General features: G+C 35.8%; 1 protein-coding gene across 1 annotated transcript in view; it reads right to left on the bottom strand.

Moving 5' to 3' along the window:
• ptprja (protein tyrosine phosphatase receptor type Ja) overlaps positions 1 to 10,572 on the bottom strand; it is a 47,384-nt gene extending 36,812 nt beyond the window's left edge. Inside the window, exon 1 of the mRNA XM_054777110.1 lies at positions 10,293 to 10,572. Coding sequence (XP_054633085.1) covers positions 10,293 to 10,361 — 69 coding nt within the window. The 5' untranslated portion in view covers positions 10,362 to 10,572. The remainder of the gene's footprint in view (positions 1 to 10,292) is intronic.
• Between the last annotated feature and the right edge of the window lie 8,402 nt (positions 10,573 to 18,974).

Raw genomic sequence — 18,974 nt, 5'->3', positions numbered from 1 at the left:
GATTGACAGCCCTTTTACTTCTTTCCTTCCACGTCATAGCGTAGGACAATGTGCGCATTCATCAGTGGAGCTGGCTGACAGCTTCACTGAATGTCACATTTCATTAATTCCTTCTTAAAGGTCAGCATCAGTCTTGGTAAATAAAGTTTCTCTTGAGAAACACACTCATTGTTTCTGCGCTAACACCACTTCCTGCATCCCACCCCAGATAATAGATAAACATAAAGAACTTTTGAGGTAAATATTATGGTGCACTTCAAACCTCAGGCTCATTAATGTTGTATAAATGGAAAAAAAGAACAAAACAGGAGCTGAATAAGAAATGAATATTTGCTTCTCTCACTTCAACTTTCCAGGGTTGGGCATTTCTGTCACTTTTCAGACTTTTATTTCATTTACTTTATTTCATTGACTTTTATAATAGTCATTATTGTCATTTCTTATTATTGTCATTTCTGTTGTAGAATTCTATAGGACTTAATTCTATGAGCGCATTAAGGATTGGTGCAGGGTGTCCAAAGTGCGGCCCGGGGACCATTTGCGGCCTGCAGCTGCTTTATTGTTGGCCTGCAGCACATTCTAAAAATATAATTTAACAGGAATTTTTTTAAAAACAACAGCAAAAATGGAAAAGCAGTAATTTTATTTTAAAAAATGATGTGAAAATATTAAGAGAGAAAAACAATCTGACAAGAAAATGACATACGTTTATTAGGGAAAATAATATCATATTGGTAGCATACAGTTGAAATAATAAAGTAAAAAGCTGTTTTTTTAAGTCGTAATATTATGAGAAACAAACAAAACAACAAATAAAGTTGTAATTTTCTGAGAATTAGGTTCCGGGAAAAGTTATAATGTTATGAGAATAAAGTTTAAATATTATGGGAATAAAGTCATAATTACAAGAAGAAAATTCACGAGATGAAAGTTGAAATAACTGAAAAATTACGGCAAAAACTGAAATGAAAACATTTTATTTTACGAGAATACTGTGAAAATATTAAAAGAAAAAAGTCGTATTCCGACAACAATAAACTTGTAATATTATGAGGAAAAAATGTGTCATCTTAGTAGCACATAGTTGAAATGTTAATGAATTTTCTTTTATTTTACAGCCGTAATATAGTGAAACAAAAAACAACACCAAAATAATGTTTTTTTTTATGAGGTCAGATTTTTTTTAGAAGGCAAATGTATTACTCTTTTGAACGCGTATTGTTTTGAGAAGCCAAACTCTTTACTTAAGTGTCCCCTACAACAAAGCGGAACTACGTTCTTCATCACGCAAATCTGACCACAACTGGATTTAGGAGACCGAGTGAAACCCTTGTTTACATTGTCGTCATTTATTGTTTGGTTTCCCCAATTCTGACTGCTTTCAGGAAGTCCGACGCAACGCGTCAAAGACGAGGTACTGTTATTTCCACAACATGAATCCGGAGGTGTTTAATAATGTCGAACCTCTTTTTGCATGATATCAAATGTTGCACTGAGCCGACCACTGTTTTTTAAACTTTACAAACTTTTTAGCCGCTTCTTCTTCGTTGGTGCTTGCCGGTTTCTTCTCCGTTGGTGTTCGCGGCTATTTCTGTCGGTCGGCAAAGTGAGCATCGAAACTAGGAATCAAAATAAAAAAATGTGAGCGAACCCGGGATGCTCGAGACTCGATGCCCAACTCTAAACACAAATTTGAGATGCAGTTTTTTCCTGACATGTATCCAAGTTCTAGCATATCTACATGTGTTGCTTTACATAATATCAAAGTGACCGTTGCATTGTTTCATTTTTCACTAAACCTTTGACACCCCTGATTTCGGCAAATCCAAGGGTCGTTGGTTTGTTTTCTGTTTTGGCAAGGCACCGTATTACGTCTGAGGGATTGTTACTGAGCAGACAGAAATTCTTTTCAACCTGACTGCCTCATTTGGCCATGACCTGCTGAGAGGTGGCTTGATAAAATGATCTGCTATCTGCTGACAATAAGGCCTTTGAGGTCCAGGGAGGAGCCTGAGTCTCATTTACATGGACTGGGGAACTGTGAGTCTTTGTAATTCATCTTGTACATGCACAGCCTCCAGTCGTGGCCCTGGTGATAGGCAACTATGTACATTTAAAACTGGACCGTCCTCATCCAGTCTAAGGGGGGTTTGTGAGTGGGCGGAGGCTGCAGCATTCCACAGAGAAGGACAAGAATTGTGGCTTTGGTACTCAAGACACTGATGTGACGCTTTCTGCTCATTTAGATACAGCTTGAAAATACATTCTGCTATGAGAGTGGCGTTTTCTGTACGTCATTATGTCATCAGCTGTAGATTGTCAGCGAAAAGCATGGACAAAGTGTGGGTGTGAGTCCACACACAAAGTAGGGTTCATCACACAGCCCGTACGCACCAGCTCCTGTGAAATTTACAAAACGTCCCATTTCCTTGTTCCAAGATGTTTCCCACTGATAGCAGCATCCCCACCTTTCAGAGACTGTAACTGTACAAAAGGCATATCAAATGGCTCCTGGCAAACTCATGCAAAGTGTTGTACTTTTCCCCGGTCAATGGTGGCTGATGATGTTTGCATGCACTCTGTCTGGATGGAACCTTTTAAACTAAACTCTACTTTGGTACTCTTTTGTCTGTGAGTCCCATTTGTCATATCGATTGTTCATGTTTCTGATGTTCAAGATGAGCATGGGGTTAAAGGTCAAAAACAGACAGACCACCTTTACAAAAAGACACAACACAAGCAACTGTCTTAGTGGGGTTCGACCTACTGAACTTCGGGTTTCTGAGCCGCAGCCGCCACTGTTTTGTGCTGTTTCATGCTGTTTCACGGTTGAATACGAACATCAACAATCAAAAATAATGCCATTGAAGCAAATTGTGCATCGTTTTAGCTTAAATGAAGCTTTTTCCAGCATAAAAAGTAAGTAAAATACAAATATAAGGCATTAGGAAGACGCAGTCAAAGACGCTGTGAATGACATGTAGTGTTCTACACTGGTCACTACCTCACAACAGGCACAATAATTCCTAATAAAAAGACGGGTTGCTGCACCAGACGGCCTTCGTTAAGCCTAGGTCACAAACAGACCTACAAGTTTTTTGGACGTGCAATTTTTGGCGTTCCCCAAATTGGTGCGTTTTTTTTTTTGTTCGCAGAGAACGTAGTTGTGGTGACCATGAAGGGGTGAGAGCTCGATACGCACGGAGGACGTCGGAAATATCCGAATGTGCGTTGGACTTACTAATTACATATGAGGGGTGCACGTGTGGCGCACAACACACAAAGGAGTCTGACTTTAATTGTGACGTACAAAAAAAGCAAAGCAAAGCAAAACGCACGAAAGACACACGTTGGCCGACCAGACAATGTACAAAGACGTACCAAGCGTGTAAGTTTGTCTCGCAACCTGAAAAAAACGTAAGCGCCTGTAGAGTTTGTTTGACATGACAAAGAACCTCGAAAAATCGAAAATCAGCACGTCACACTTGAGCGTTTCTTGCAATTTTGTTTTGCACGTAGACCGGCCATAGGAGCCCTGTATTGATGTGACGTAGGCTTTAAATGGCCTCTTCGACATCTTGTGTAATCAAGCAAAAAAGCGTCAAACAGCATGGCGAAACACAAAAACAAAGGGTGAAAAACACACATAAAATATAAAATATCACTTTTCTGCATAACTTTAACGTCGAAAACTTCCTTCTATGACCCTTTGTCACACGGCTCGAGCTGCTCTGTACACAGACCCTGCTTTCTGTCAAAACCTGGTCTTCCTGTAGTCTCTATGATTACCGTAATGACCCCTATATCGCTGGAAAGCGCAGAGTTTCCCGCTTCAGAAAACCATGGGAATAATTTTTAAAGGTCAAGACTTATGGCAATTTAAAAATAGCATTGAAAAAATCCGATTACTGGCTACAGCTTCAGTGTTAAAAGATTTTTTAAAAAATGATTTGGAAATGTTTGGTGCATAGTTGGCCCATGTCTGCTAAAGAAGATACTCCTTTTAAGAAAAGTTGTTCCGTGTCATTTCCCACCTGGAATTAGAAGGCTAGTTTCCCTGCGTACATTAATGCTGTTTAGATGACAGACTCCATCTGACCTCTCAGAGGTTCACGGACCTGGTAACTCATTGGTCAGATGGAGGTACACAAGGAAGCATTGTCTGTATTCAGTCCTATGTGTTGGTGCATCACCAACCATAGTACGTTCTACCCGACAGGAACAAGCCATGATATATTTTATGTTTAAAACATTCATAAACAACAATAAACAGAGAATAAATCATGCGTGCAGTTAATTTTAATATTAATATTCTTTTAATATTCATTTAAGAACTGAAGTGCTTTTAACAGGAAAACCTAAACATAAAAACACACACAACAACAAAAATCAGCAGTAATTTTAAAAGAATAATGTCAAAATATTAAGAGAAAAAATATGCAGTCTAATATGAAAAAGTAGTAATATTAGCATCGCAATATTATGCGGACAAATAAGTAGTTTTAGTAGCATTAAGTTACAATATTAAAAAAAGACGTTAAGAAATTTGAAGTGGTTAGAAAAAAACCGATAACAGCAGAAATGTAAAAAAAACAGCTGTAATTTTACGAGAATAAAGTCAAAATATTACAAAAAAGTCATATTCTAGCAAAAAAGGGTGCAATTTTACTTTTTAATAAGCTTGTAATATTATGATGAAAAATAATGTCATTTTAGTAGCATAGAATTGAAATATTAAATAAAAAAATCACAAAGTCAATTTGTAAAGTCATAACATTATGAAAACAAAACAAAACAAAAAAAACCCAAAGAGCTGTAATTTTTGGAAAATTAGGTTGGGGGAAAAAGTTATAATATTATAGGAATAAAGTCAAAATATTGCAAAAAGAAGATGAGGATTATTCAGGAAGAAATTTGAAATATTTGGAAAAATTAAAAAAAAAACAATAGCGAAAATGAGAAAATAAGAGCAGAAACCAAAGTTGATTCTATTCATAGGCTTTTTCACCTAAATCACAAAGCTGAGATGCAGTTTTTTGGGAAATATATACTGTATACCTTCATAGCATATCTACATGTGTTGCTTTACAAAATATCAAAGTGACCCTTGTGTCCTTTCAGTTCTCACTATATGGCCCTATGTGGAAAAAGTTTGGACACCCCTGAGTTAGTGGTATAGCCATCCCTTCTGCTCGTAGTAGTCTGGTTTGAACCCAGAACCCTCTTGCTGTGAGGAAACAATGCCAAGCAATGTAGTACAGTATAGCCACGGCTCTGATGTTATAGTTGTTTGAAATTTGTCAAGGGGTCGGTCAAGGGTGCTCTTATTTTGTGACTGTGACACTGCATGGGCAATATTGGTATGCAAAGTCAACTGCTGATTGAGGAAGTTAAAAATTTCCCGTATTTCAGGCTGAACTTCCTTTCTTGCACATATTTGTCTAACTCAATGTGCCTGTGCTAGTTAAAATGTTCCAGTATTAACTACTGCTAAAAACCAAACTATGAGGTTTCTAGGACCTCACGTAGGATAACCGTTCTTTCTAATAAGTGTCATGACCGTCACACACACAGTACACTTGAATTAAAAAAAAGATCAGCAAATGTTTCATGTGTCTTAACAATATGTTAGATGAAAATCAATATGTATCATTGCTTAATCAAAATAATGAATGAACGTTTCAATGCATCATCATAGTCTTCCATTTCTACCTTATACAAAGTTGAACAAAAGAACACATTTTGTAAGCGTGCTGTGAATGTTGACGACAACTTCCCCCTATGCAAGTTCTGCACTATAAAAATACCACACCACTTCTTCATTTGCTGAGTGCACACAGTGATGACTCATTTTTAGCCCATTTTTCAGGTTAAAACAGAACATATCACCCTAAACCTGTACAACATGCCCAGGGACGTTCAAGGTGCGGCCCAAGGGCCATTTGCTGCCCGCAGTTTGTTTTTATTGTTATTTAATTGTTTGCGCCACATTGTACAAATAAAATTAAACAAAAAAACAACAGCAAAATTGAACAAATAAGCAACAAGGTGCTATTTAATGAGAAAACACTGAAATGTTTAAACTGATAACAGTATAATAAAACACTTAGTCATGTAAAAGTTTTGTCTTATTTTTTGTCTTTAAATATACAGTGGAAACTTTTGTACTCCCCGGTTTTAGTAGGCTTCAGTTTTCAATGGAAATTATTGCCAAAAATATGTCCCTGTTTTGGTACACTGTCTCGGTTAACGCACGGCCAAACACTGACAAAACAAAGCATTATGATATAGGTGAAAAAGTGTATTATGAGTATAAACTTTGGTCTCTGTTTTTTTTTTCTTACTTTATGCTTTTTTTTTCCAAATATTTCAACTATATTTAAAATATTTGCATACTAAACATACAACATACTGTTTTACAAGAACAAAGTCAAATTATTTTGGGAATAAAGTAATAATAGTTACGAGGAGAAAATTTACAAGAAGAAAGTTGATATAGTTGGAAAATTAAAAAAAAAAAACAGCAGCAGAGATGGAAAAAACATCGCCAGTTTTACGAGTATAAAATTACAATATCATGAGGAAAAGTAATGTGATTTTAGTTGCATAAAGCTGAAATATTAAAGTACATTTTTTTAAAAGGTCGCAATATTATGAGAAACAAACAAAACAATAAATAAAGTTATAATTTTTGGAAAATAAGGTGGTGGAAAATGTTATAAAGTAATAGAGAATTAAGAATAAAGTAAAAAATACTATGGGCATAAAGTCATAATTACGAGGAAAAATGTTTACAAGAAGAAAGTTGACATAGTTTGGAAAAAAAAAACAATAACAGAAATGGAAAAAAATAGCTGCAGTTTTACAAGAATAAAGTCAAAATATTAAGAGAAAAAAGTCCTATTCCAATGAAAAAAACTTGTCAATTTTATGGGAATAAACTCACAATTTAATGAAGAAAAATTATGTAATTTTAATGGCATACAGTTGAAATACAGTATTTAAAAAAAAGGTTTTTTTCAGTTTTAATATGAGAAACAAACAATACAAAATAAAATTGTAATTTTCAGAAAATTATGTTGGGGAAAAGGTTTTAATGTTACAAGAATGAAGTCAAAATATTATGGAAATAACGTCATAATTTTACCAGAGGAAAATTGATGAAGATTATTTAAAAAGAAAGATTAAATATTTGCAAAATAAAAAAAACAAACAACCAAGAACAAGAGCAAAAATGGGAAAAAGAGAGCAAAGCGTGAAGTTGATACTGATAATAGGCTTTTTCACCTCTGTCACAAAGCTGAGGTGCGATTTCTTCTTGAAATATATATAACTTCGTAGCATATTTACAAAATATCAAAGTGGCAAAGTGGTTTCATTTTTCACTATGTGGCCCTCGCCACAAAAAGTTTGGACATCCATCCATCCATCCTTTTTCTATGCCCCTTATCCTAATTAGAGAACTATTGCATCCCTGGGGTGATTAAGTCTGGAGCTGACTAGCTGTACGTAATAAACTGGCACACGTGTGTGACCCCGTGTTGTGTCCGTGGAGGTGAATGGGACACTGAGCGGCATCTCATTCCATTTGTGACCTGGCTGTGCTGGTCACACATCAGCTATTCTCAACCCCATCACCTTTTTTTTCTCTAGAAAGACCACTGTGGTAAGGACAGGTGAGCCTGTACGCACTGGACGACCCAGTCCACACGCACACACGCACACACACAGCCTGTTACGTAACAGTGCATTCTTAACACTGTCCACAGTAACTGGTATCACTGGTCTGAGCTCTCCTTATCTGAATACACACCAACCAGTATGGTTACTGTACCCTAATCGGACACCTCATTAGGCACACTTGCGCAATCAACGACCACAGCAGCCACACTCATGTCTGGTGTACAAGTGTACGCCGTCATCAGCTTCTCATACTTTTGCTCAGCTACAGTATGATGGAGCGCAGTGCCACATCACTGCCAAGTACAACCACAACAATCAACAAGCTGTTACATGAATATAGTTATAGTACAGTGAGGGCCACAATAGTGAAAAATGAAAGGATGCTACTTTGCCACTTTGATATTTTGTATATATGCTAAGAAGTTATATGTATTTCAAGAAAAACTTGCATCTCAGCTTTGTCATATAGGCAGGTGAAAAAGCTTATTATTACAACCAACTTTGCTCTTTTTTTCCAATTTTTGCTGTTTTTTAACTTTCCACTATTTCGACTTTCTTCTTAAATAATCTTTGTAAATGTTCTTTTTTTTCGGAATATTCTGGGTTTATTATTTATTTATTTATTTTTACTTTATTCCATAATGTTATAACTTTTTCCCCAACCTAGTTTTCAAAAAATTACTTTATTTTATTTTGTTTTGTTTGTTTCTTATAACGTTAAAACCTTTTTTTAAATGTCTTTTTTCTTTAACATGACAACTCTATGCTACTAAAATGACATTATTTTTCCTCATAATATTACAACGTCGTGCCTGTAAAAGTACAGTTTTTTCTCGCTAAAGTAGGACTTTTTTCTCTTAAAATTATTCTCATTATTCTCGCAAAATTACAGCTGTTCCAACTCTAATGTTGTTGTTGTTGTTTTTTTTTTTAATTTATTTACAATTTCAACTTTCTTCTTGTAAGTTTTCTTCTCATAATGATGACTTTATTCCCATAATATTTCGACTTTCTTCTCATGACATTATAACTTTGACAAAATGCCACAAAACCTTAACAACCTAATTTTCCATAAATGACAACATTATTTTGTTTTATTTGTTTCTCATAATATTATGACTTTTTTTTAATAATGTCTTTTTTTCTGTAATATTTCAACTTTATGCTACTAAATTGACTCTATTTTTTCCTCATAATATTATAAAAATTTTATTTTCGTAAAAATTGGAGGTGTTTTTTATTTTTGCTGTTGTTGCTGTTTTATTTATTTTCCAACTATTTCCACTTTCTTCTTGTAAATAGTGTTTCAAATTTATTCTCAAAATATTACAACTTTTTCCCCAGCCTAATTTTCCAAAAATTTTGACGTTATTTTGTTTTGTTTGCTTCACATACTATTGCAACTTAAAAAAAATAATAAAACGTCTTTTTTCTTTTATGTTTCAACTTTATGCTATTAAAATTCCTTATAGTATTACAACATTATTTTTTTTTTTATAAATGTATGACTTTTTTCTCAAAATATTTTTACTTTATTCTCATAAAATTACAGCTCTTTTCCAACTATGTCAATGTTCTTTTTGTAAATGTTCTTCTTGTAATTCTGACATTATTCCCATATATTTTGACTTTATTCAAGTAACATTTTAACTTCCCAATTTTCCAAAAATGACAACTTTATTTTGTTTTGTTTGTTTGTCATAACATTCCGACTTAAAAAAAAATTCTACTAAAATGATATTATTTTTCTTCATAATATTATGAAAATAAAGTCAACTACTAAGGTAATTAAAAAGTAATAAAGTAATGATTACAAAATTCCGTCTTTTTCTCGTTTTTTTAGTCTTAACATTTTGACTTTATTCTTGTAAAATCACAGCTTTTTCCCATTTTTGCTGCTGTGGTTGCTCTTGTTAAATTATATTTTCAGAATGTGCCGCGGGCCAATAAAAAAAACAGACAATAAAAGCCCCTGGGCCGCACTTTGGACACCCCTGAGATAATGTATACCTTTTTGACAGTGTCTGTGAAAAAGGTTATTTTATCCCACTGCACTGACACATATGGACCAAAAATATGATCTTTTTCTTCACTTTTTCGTGTGTGCGTGTGTAAAACACGGTTTAATTTCTCTTTGCCTGTTACATATCATGACGGCACAAATACAGTATGTAGCGAGTTGAAAATGCCCACCGGGATACACGGTGGTCGTCTACGTGCATGTCTAGTTTTGGTTGTTCAGGCTCAACTGTTAAACGGCATCTGAACACATTCTGCAAGTGTACTTCATAATACGGTCAGTGTCATGTCATTAATATCATTCATTCACATCATCTCGTCTTCCAAACGTCGTCACTGCATTAAATATTCATTAATAACGGTCATTTATGTAAAAGCCACAAAACAAGCCACCGATAGCTCGTACTTCCTTCTTTTTCTTCACATTAAATGTACACATTTAACTGCATTTAACATACTTAACGTACAAGCAGCGGATGCTAGCTAATCTGAGCAGCACCTGCAAGCAGCAACAGGTGCGCTGCACTCCCTTTCTTATAAATTGTGTGTAACACTGAACAAATACAAATAATAAAAAAAAAGAAGTTTACCTTCAAGACAGCAGTGAAATGAAGAAGAGTCCACAGAGAGACGATGAAGCGTCGCGGCGACTTCTTCATGATGGCCACGGAAACAAGTTAGCCTTTTTCCCCTTAGTCGCTTGACATGCTAAAAGTTCGCTCCGAAAGAAAACTTGTTTCTCCTTCCTCACGTTGAGCGTCGATGAAAAGAGGGCAAAGTGCGACGGGGAAGCCTTGGCGATTCTCTCTGGGAACAAGGAGGAGCGCGTCATTCGGGGAAAGTTTGGTCAAGTACTTTTTTTCTCTTTTTTTTTTTACACTCCTCCTCCTCCGCCTCATCATCATCACCACCAAGCAACTTGGTCAGTGAGAATTGAAAGTCATCCCACATTCCTCCCATAACTTCACCACAAAGGGTGAAGGAATGCTTGGTCCCATTAAAAGGGCACAAAGCGTAGCAGCCAAGGCAAATATTTGCAGGAAACCTCCCTTTTTAATTCATGCTGTCACGATATACTGTAAGACATATAGGTGGAAAAAGCCTATTATTAGTACCAATTTCACTCTTTGCTCCTTTCCCCCCCATTTTTGCTGTTGTTTTCTTCAGTTCTCCAAAGATTTATTTTTAAATAAGCTTTGTAAATGTTCTTTTCGTAAAAAAAATGACGTAATATTGCGACTTTATTCCCGTATTATGACTTTTTCTCAAACTCAATTTTCCAAAAATTACAACTATGTTTTGTTTTGTTTGTTTCTCATAGTATTCCAACTTTAATATTTCAACTCTATGCTACTTAAATTACATTATATTTCCTCACAATATTACAAGTTTATTCTTGTAAAACTGAGATGTCCATCCACCCATCTTGTATGCCGCTCATCCTCAATAGGGTCACGGGTGTGCTGAAGCCTGTCCCACTTGACTTCAGGCAAGAGGCAGGGTACACCCTAGACTGGTAGCCAGCCAATGGCAGGGCACATATAGACAAACAACCGTTTACACTCACATTTATACCTATGGACTATTTAGAGTCGCCAATTAACCTAACATGCATGTGGGAGGAAACCGGAGTACCCAGAGAAAACCCACGCACGCACGGGGGGAACATGTAAACTCCACACAGAGATGCCCAACAGAGATTCGAACCCGATCTCCTGACTGTGTGGCCAACACGCTAACTACTAGGCCATCGTGCGGCCCAAACAGATGCCATGGGCTGGCCATGGAACTGTAGGCGGACAAGAGAAGTGCTTCAAAGACAGCCTCAAAGCATCCCTTTGACATTTTTGACATCTCCACATGGGACTGGGAACAACTTGCCACTGATCGCCCCACCTGGCGCAGTCTCATTTTCAAAAGAGCAAGGTCATCCCACATTCCTCCAAAGTGTCCAGAGCTAGCAATGCAGCCCCCTCCCGCACGTGCCCGAGCTGTGGACGAGGATTCTCTGCCCGGATTGGTCTCATCAGCCATCTCCGAACACACTGTCCAGGCCTCCCTCAGGGCTTTGGGCTCCTCTGGCTCCCTGGACAGAGGGAGCATTGCAGCGCCTCAGTAGCCATCCACCCTTCCATCCATCCATCCATCCATCCATCCATCCATCCATCCATCCATCCATCCATCCATCCATTTTCTATGCCGCTTATCTTCCAATGAAATGCTTTTCTCGGACGAAATGCATTATGGGAAAACATTAAAATAGTTGCTTGTTTTATTTTAAACTCGTATTGGTGCTTGTATATTTCCTAGCTACCTTTTGATTGTTAAATTGCTGTGTGATGAGTTTAGCTGCTTAAACACCGGTACATGTTATACACCGGGAATTACAGTACCATAGTAATAATAAAAATGAAATATACATAGGTATCATTTTTAATAATAATACTGAAAATACTAAAATAAAATAATTTTTAAAAATCAGTGTCTTTTTGATGTGCAGGCTTTCGCAGGCCACATGAAAAGATATGGCGGCCCAAATCTGGCCCCAGGGCCTTGAGTTTGACACCGGAAATCTAATAGAACACAACCACAAAAAACTGGGGAAAAAAAACATATTTTTAAAAAGTTGACAAAATGCCACAAAACCTTATTTAGAAATTAAAATGTTAGACTTTTAAGTTTTTTTTGCTTAATATTATATAAATATATATTTAAAAAATAAACATATAATAATAATACAATTTAAATATATAACTTTTTGAAAAAAGAATACAAAAATATGTGTCTTTTTGACGTGCAGGGTTTGGCGGGCCATATATAAAATCAATATGTCGGGCAGAGTCTGGCACCCAGGTCTTGTGTTTGACATTTGTACCATAAGGATTCAAGCAGCTCGGAAAGCAAAAGAGGGTGAAATAATGATGTTACCTATGTATTACAAATATACACAGATGTTAACATTAATCCTACACTTAATAGTCATATGAAGAGCGTACCCCTGACTGACCCAAATGGCAGAGTAAAAAGCCACTGGGGCCCCTTTTGCCAAATGTGAGGCTACACACTGCATGGCAGCACTGGATGGATCTTTGAAGAGTTGAGTTGCTCATGTAAAGTTTATTTATAGAATGTCTCTTTATCAGCTTTCTCCCAGAGCACGGTGCAGGAAACAGCTATACACATAGATGACATTACGTTATCTCGCAAAAGTGAGTGCACATTTCAGCAACAATATACTTTAGGAGTAGTCAGCGTACAGCTTGGTAGATGTATCTAGATAGATATATAGACAGACAGACAGATAGATAGATACTTTATTAATCTCCAAGAGAATATGTCTGATCTACTGTAGCATCATCATCGTCATCCAACAAGTTGCAGTACTTTCACAGGTTGTGTGTAAGAAGTGTGTGTGTGTAATAATAATGTACAAGGATTATTACTATATTAGTGTGCAGTAAGCATATCAAATGTGTGTCGATACTGCCGGGTCTTGCAAATGACTCGCTCTCAGCAAGATATAATTGAACAAGAATTAATTTAACAAGAAAAAAAACCACACCAAAAAACAGCAAAAATAGAAAAAACAGCAGTAATTTTACAAGAATAAAGTAAAAATATTAAGGGAAAAAACTTGTAATCTAAAGAGAAAAAGTCTTAATTTTATGAGAATAATGTTGTAATATTATGAAAGACAAAACAACAAGTTCAGCTGTAATTTTTAGAAAATTTGGTTGGGAAAAAGTTATAATGTTAGGAGAATAAAGTCATAATATTATGGGAATAGAGTTATAATTCCAAGAAGGAAATTTACAGAAGAAAGTTGAAATATTTAGAACATTTTAAAAAAAAGCAGCAAAAAGGGAAAAACAAATCTCATTTTACAAGAATAAAGTCAAAATATTAAGAGAAAAAACTTCTATTCTAATGAGAAGACTTGTAATATTATGAGGAAAAATATTGTCATTTTAGTAGCATAGAGTTGAAATGTTAAAGAAAAAATATGATATTTTTTAAAACAATTAGAATATAAAATACAAACAAAACAAAATAAAAAATATATATATTTTTTTAATTTTTGGAAAATTAGGTTGGGGAATAAGTTATAATATTATGGGTATAAAGTCAAAATATTATGGGAATAAAGTCATTATTTCAGAAAAAACTTGAAATATTTGGAAACATTTTTTAAAAATGAGCAAAAATGGGAAAAAGAACAAGAGAATAATGCAGATTTTTCTTGACACGTATATACTGTATATACTAACTTCTTAGCATAGGCTAATAGGAGTGTAAAGGTGGCTATCGGGGAGTTATTTCATGTCTAGAGGACTCTAGTAATGTTAAAATGCATATTTAGAAGGTTGTAAACAGGTTTTTAATGCCCTAACATCCAAAATATTCCATTTCTAAATGACAAATCCTATTTCATGGAAATTCACTTATCACGGTCGGGTCTACAGTAGAACCAACAAACTGCAATAAACGTCCTTTCATTTTTCTTTTGGGTTTATTTGGGTCTGACTTTTCCTTAAATCAGCTGGATAGATCTTCAAAGAGCAGCAAAAAGAAACTGCCAGTGATGTTGTTGGAGTTCAAGCATCAGTGCGAGAAGTTGAATGTTTTCCCTTCTTGAAAGATGTTATAAGCAGGAAATAAACCAAAGCACTGAACGTTCCAAATCAAATAAAGAAGACAATGGAAGAATACACGAATGCATGATTGTATGTTTTGGCCGTCAGCCACAAACTCATAATAGATGTTTTATCAAAGATGATGAGGTGTTCCAGTGAGGATTGTGTATACAAACCACAGCCTCGGGGTGGTAAGAACTTACTACATGAGAAGAAAGCGAGTTTTGCCTCACTTTTGATCATCCAAGGCGGTGAAACAATGCGGGAGGATGTCTTTGAAGCACAAAACAAACACCACAGTTTAGTGATTGACCGATAATCGGCGGGGCTGATATTGTCGGACGATATGCGGCATTTGACACATATCGGCATCGGCCTTTTTAAACAATTTGACGGCTGATAAAGGATCGATTTAAAACTGGGTTGTATTGGCTCTGATGCACTGGAAAAAAAAAACTTAAAAACTCCTATCCTACGGGGAGTGAATAAAGCTGGCTGGGTTAGCAATGATTAGCACGGCATGCTAGTGCAGCTGTCGGTGTGCGACTCAAGCTGTATAAGCTGGCCATGCAAGTTCTGAGTGAAATCAGGACGGGAGGCACGTTTACTCTTGCACCCAGCTGTCATAACCATCAAGACACATTCTCAACACACTTCTGGGCTTCAAAATAAGAGCTCTGTTCACCACATACTGTCTAAATTGTGTAAACAAAATAAGGGTGTCTTAAAAAATATCTGACAAACTGGAATTGCATCGGTGACTACGGCTTCCTTAGCCACAAACACAAACACTATTGCGGGCCTAGTGGTTAGCATGTTGGCCACACAGTCAGGAGATCGGGAAGACGTGGGTTCGAATCTCCGTTGGGCATCTCTTTGTGGAGTTTGCATGTTCTCCCCGTGCGTGCGTGGGTTTTCTCCGGGTACTCCGGTTTCCTCCCACATTCCAAAAACATGCATGTTAGCTTAATTGGAGACTCTAAATCGTCCATAGGTATGAATGTGAGTGTGAATGATTGTTTGTCTATATGTGCCGTGCGACTGACACACTCAAAAGACACACCTAATAAATATTCAAACATGCACCGATATGAGTTTAAAATGAAAAAAAACCCCAAATCTTTTAAAGCCCTCCCACAATGCATTGCATCTGAGCAACGCAACCATTGGAACAATTCATTGCAATGATGTCAGCCTCCCTCTGGGCTCCTCTGGCTCTCTCTGGTGGACAGAGGCAGCATTGCAGCACGAGGCATCCATTCATTTTCTTGTCCTCCAATGAAACGTTTGCTCGGACGAAATGCATTACTTTAAAATCTTGGGAGTTTTTTCATTTTCAACTTGCACTGGTGCATGTTTGTATATTTCCGAGGTACACCTTTTGAGTGTTAATTTGATATGTGAGTAGTTTGGTGTTGACAGTTACATTATATGTACTGACCTTCTGCAGTTTCCAATGGGTTGACAGGCTCTCTCTAGCATCCCACTTCATGAAGGTCCTGGAGCGTCTGGTCCTTGCACACCTCCATCCCCTGGTGAGCTTGTTGCTTTTGCTGATGTAGTTTATGAATATCTTATCTTATGTTATCATATCTTATCTCGTTGTGAGTGTGATATGCCATTTTATGATGTGGACATTTGCGGCTTATATATGCACACATCTGCTTTTTCCTCTAAATTTAGTAGGTGCGGCTTATACACGGGAATTTACTCAAAATCTGCACAAGAAAGCCTCCCTTTAAGATTGTGTTTGGCTTGAACTCAGTGACGTCTGAGTCACATCTCTCCATCTGCATAAACTATGTCTCTCAATTGTTTGTTTATGCGGAGCAAATGGGCATAATTGCCCCTATGACAGATGAACATGTGTGTTTACATTTTCACTGTTGTTTGGATTGAAATGTCAGCGCAAACAAGGCTCATGTTTGAAATGATGTTGTCTCCATGGATGGATGGTTACTATCAGAGGAGGGTTGGCAAGCTTTCAGGGCCCTGCAGGGAGGGTGGTAACTATTTTCTGTTTTCCACATTAAATGGATACACTTTTTTTGTCGCCGGATACACACACACATTGTCGCAGCGCTTCCAAATCCTGCAAATGTTCCACTTCCGATACTCGCTAGTAGCACATGCAAACGCTCTCTCACAAACACACACACACTTGCCTGCGATTGAGACCGAGTGTCATCGTCCCTGGCAAAGTCTTTCCACATACATTCCAAATTTCAATTTCAATTTCACACCCAGACTAGGATGCACTTATTCATTCCTTCACCTACTCGCTCCATGTGCCCACTCTTTGTTCTAGCTTTCCCACATATGACACAACACATTTCTTCACTTCTGTAGTTTCACACTTCCTCAAACAGGACATTTTGCTCTCTCTCATTCCCTCCTGTCACACTCACAACTGTGGTTATGATACTTATATTTGAATCAACTTTTATTTTTGTTTTAAAAAAATAGGTGGTTGTAGATTGGAAGAGACTGAAGACTGCATGTTCTCCCTGTCCTTGCGTGGGTTCTGTGGGTTCTTCCTCCCACAGTCCAAAAAAATGCACAATTGTCATTATTGTCATGATTATTGGCATGCATAGACAATGAAATGCACTTATGAGAAGCGCAAATGTACAGCATGTGTATTAACAGCATGGTACAGATATACTGTACATTTGAGGGTGGAATAGAATATAAAGCAATCCCTCGTTAATTGGTTCAGACTCGACCGCGAGAAGTGAAGTAGGATTCAATAGCAATAAATGCAGTTACCTACAATTTTCACTATTATTAGAGCCCTCTAGACAAGAAATAACACCCATATAGTCACATTTACACTCATGTCCAAAGCGCAGCCCAAAGTGCAGCACGTTCCAAAAACAAAACAGCAAAAATGGAAAATCAGCAGTAATTTTACAAGACAAAAGTCAATATATGAAGAGAAAAAAAAAAAATTAAAAAGTCGTAACAAACCAAAATAAAGTTGTAATTTCTGGAAAATGAGGTTGGGGGAAAGTTATTAAGTTCTTGGATAATTAAGTTAAAATATTATAGGAATAAAGTCATAATTATGAGGAAAAACACAGCAGAAATGGAAAAAAAAACAGTTTTGATTTTATGGAAATACAATCAAAATATAAGAAAAAAAAGTCAAAATTTTTCAACGATAAATTTGTGTTATGAGGAAAAATATTAAAAACATTTTAGTGGCATAGCATTTAAATATTAAAGAAAAACTATATTTTTTATAAAAACTCGTAATGTTATGAGAAACAAAGAAATCAAAATTAAGTTGTCATTTCTGGAAAATGAGGCTGGGGGAAAAGTTATAAAATTTGGGGATAATTAAGTTAAAATATTATAAAAATAAAGTCAGAATTATGAAAAAAATAGCAGAAATTGAAAAATAATTTTATGGAAATACAGTCAAAATATTAAGAGAAGAAAAATCAAATTTTCCAACAATAAAATCTCATTATTATGAGGAAAAATAATGTCATTTTAGTTTTGTTATTTCCTGAAAATGAGGTTCGGGGAAAAGTTATAAAATGATTGGATAATTAAGTAAAAAATACTATAGAAATAAAGTCATAATTAAGAGAAAAAAATAGCAGAAATGGAAAAAAACAGCTGTAAGTTTATGGGAATTCAGTCAAAATATTAAGAGAAAAAAGTCACAATTTTCAACAATAAACTTTCATTATTATAAGGAAAAATAATGTCATTTTAGTGGCATAGAACTTAAATATTATAGAAAATCTATGTTTTTTTTTTTTTTTAAGTCGTAATATTATGAGATACTAACAAACCAAAATAAAGGTGTCATTTCTGAAAAATGAGGTTGGGGGAAAGTTATAAAATGTTTGGATAATTAAGTTGAAATATTATAGGAATAAAGTCATTATTATGAGAAAAACACAGCAGAAATGAAAAAAAAAGTCATTTTGTGGGAATACTGTCAAAATATTAAGAGAAAAAAGTCTCAATTTTTCAACACTAAACGAGTCACAGTAAAATAATGTCATTTTAGTTGCATATATTTGAAATATTAAGGAAAAACTGTGATTTTTCATTTTTGGAAAATGAGGTTGGGGAAAAAGTAATACAATTACGCGAATGAAGTCAAAATATTGTGGAAATAAAGTCATAATACGAGAAGAAAACAACAAAGCTGAAATATTTGGAACATGAATGAAGTCAAAATATTATGAGAAAAAAGCCATAATATTACCAAACGAACATTTACGAAGAAGAAAGTTTAAATATTTGAAAAACCCAAAATACAGCAGTGAATACAGATATTAATAATAGGCTTTTTCACCTACATGACAAAGCTGAGATGCAGTTTTTAAAAAATATACATAACGTCTTATCACATCTACAAAGCATATCTGCTTGGCAAAACATCAAAGTGGCAAAGTTGCATCCTTTCGTTTTTCACAATGTGGCCCTCGCTGGGAGAAATGTGTACACCTGTGCTCACAAGCATATAGAAAATGTATGTTCCGCGCATAAAATGAACGTGTTACACAGCAGGTTGTGAGGAAGATGAACGTCCCTCCAATGTGATGAATACGCTCCCCCTCTCTCACACACTCTCTCTCCCCTGCTCTCTCGCTTTCACTCCTTCTGGCTCTGTTG

This window comes from Dunckerocampus dactyliophorus, chromosome 5 (genome assembly GCF_027744805.1).
Source record: "Dunckerocampus dactyliophorus isolate RoL2022-P2 chromosome 5, RoL_Ddac_1.1, whole genome shotgun sequence".
Lineage (NCBI taxonomy): Eukaryota > Metazoa > Chordata > Actinopteri > Syngnathiformes > Syngnathidae > Dunckerocampus > Dunckerocampus dactyliophorus.
The sequence above is the reverse complement of the archived record's forward strand: the minus strand, read 5'-3'. Positions and strand labels throughout refer to the sequence as shown.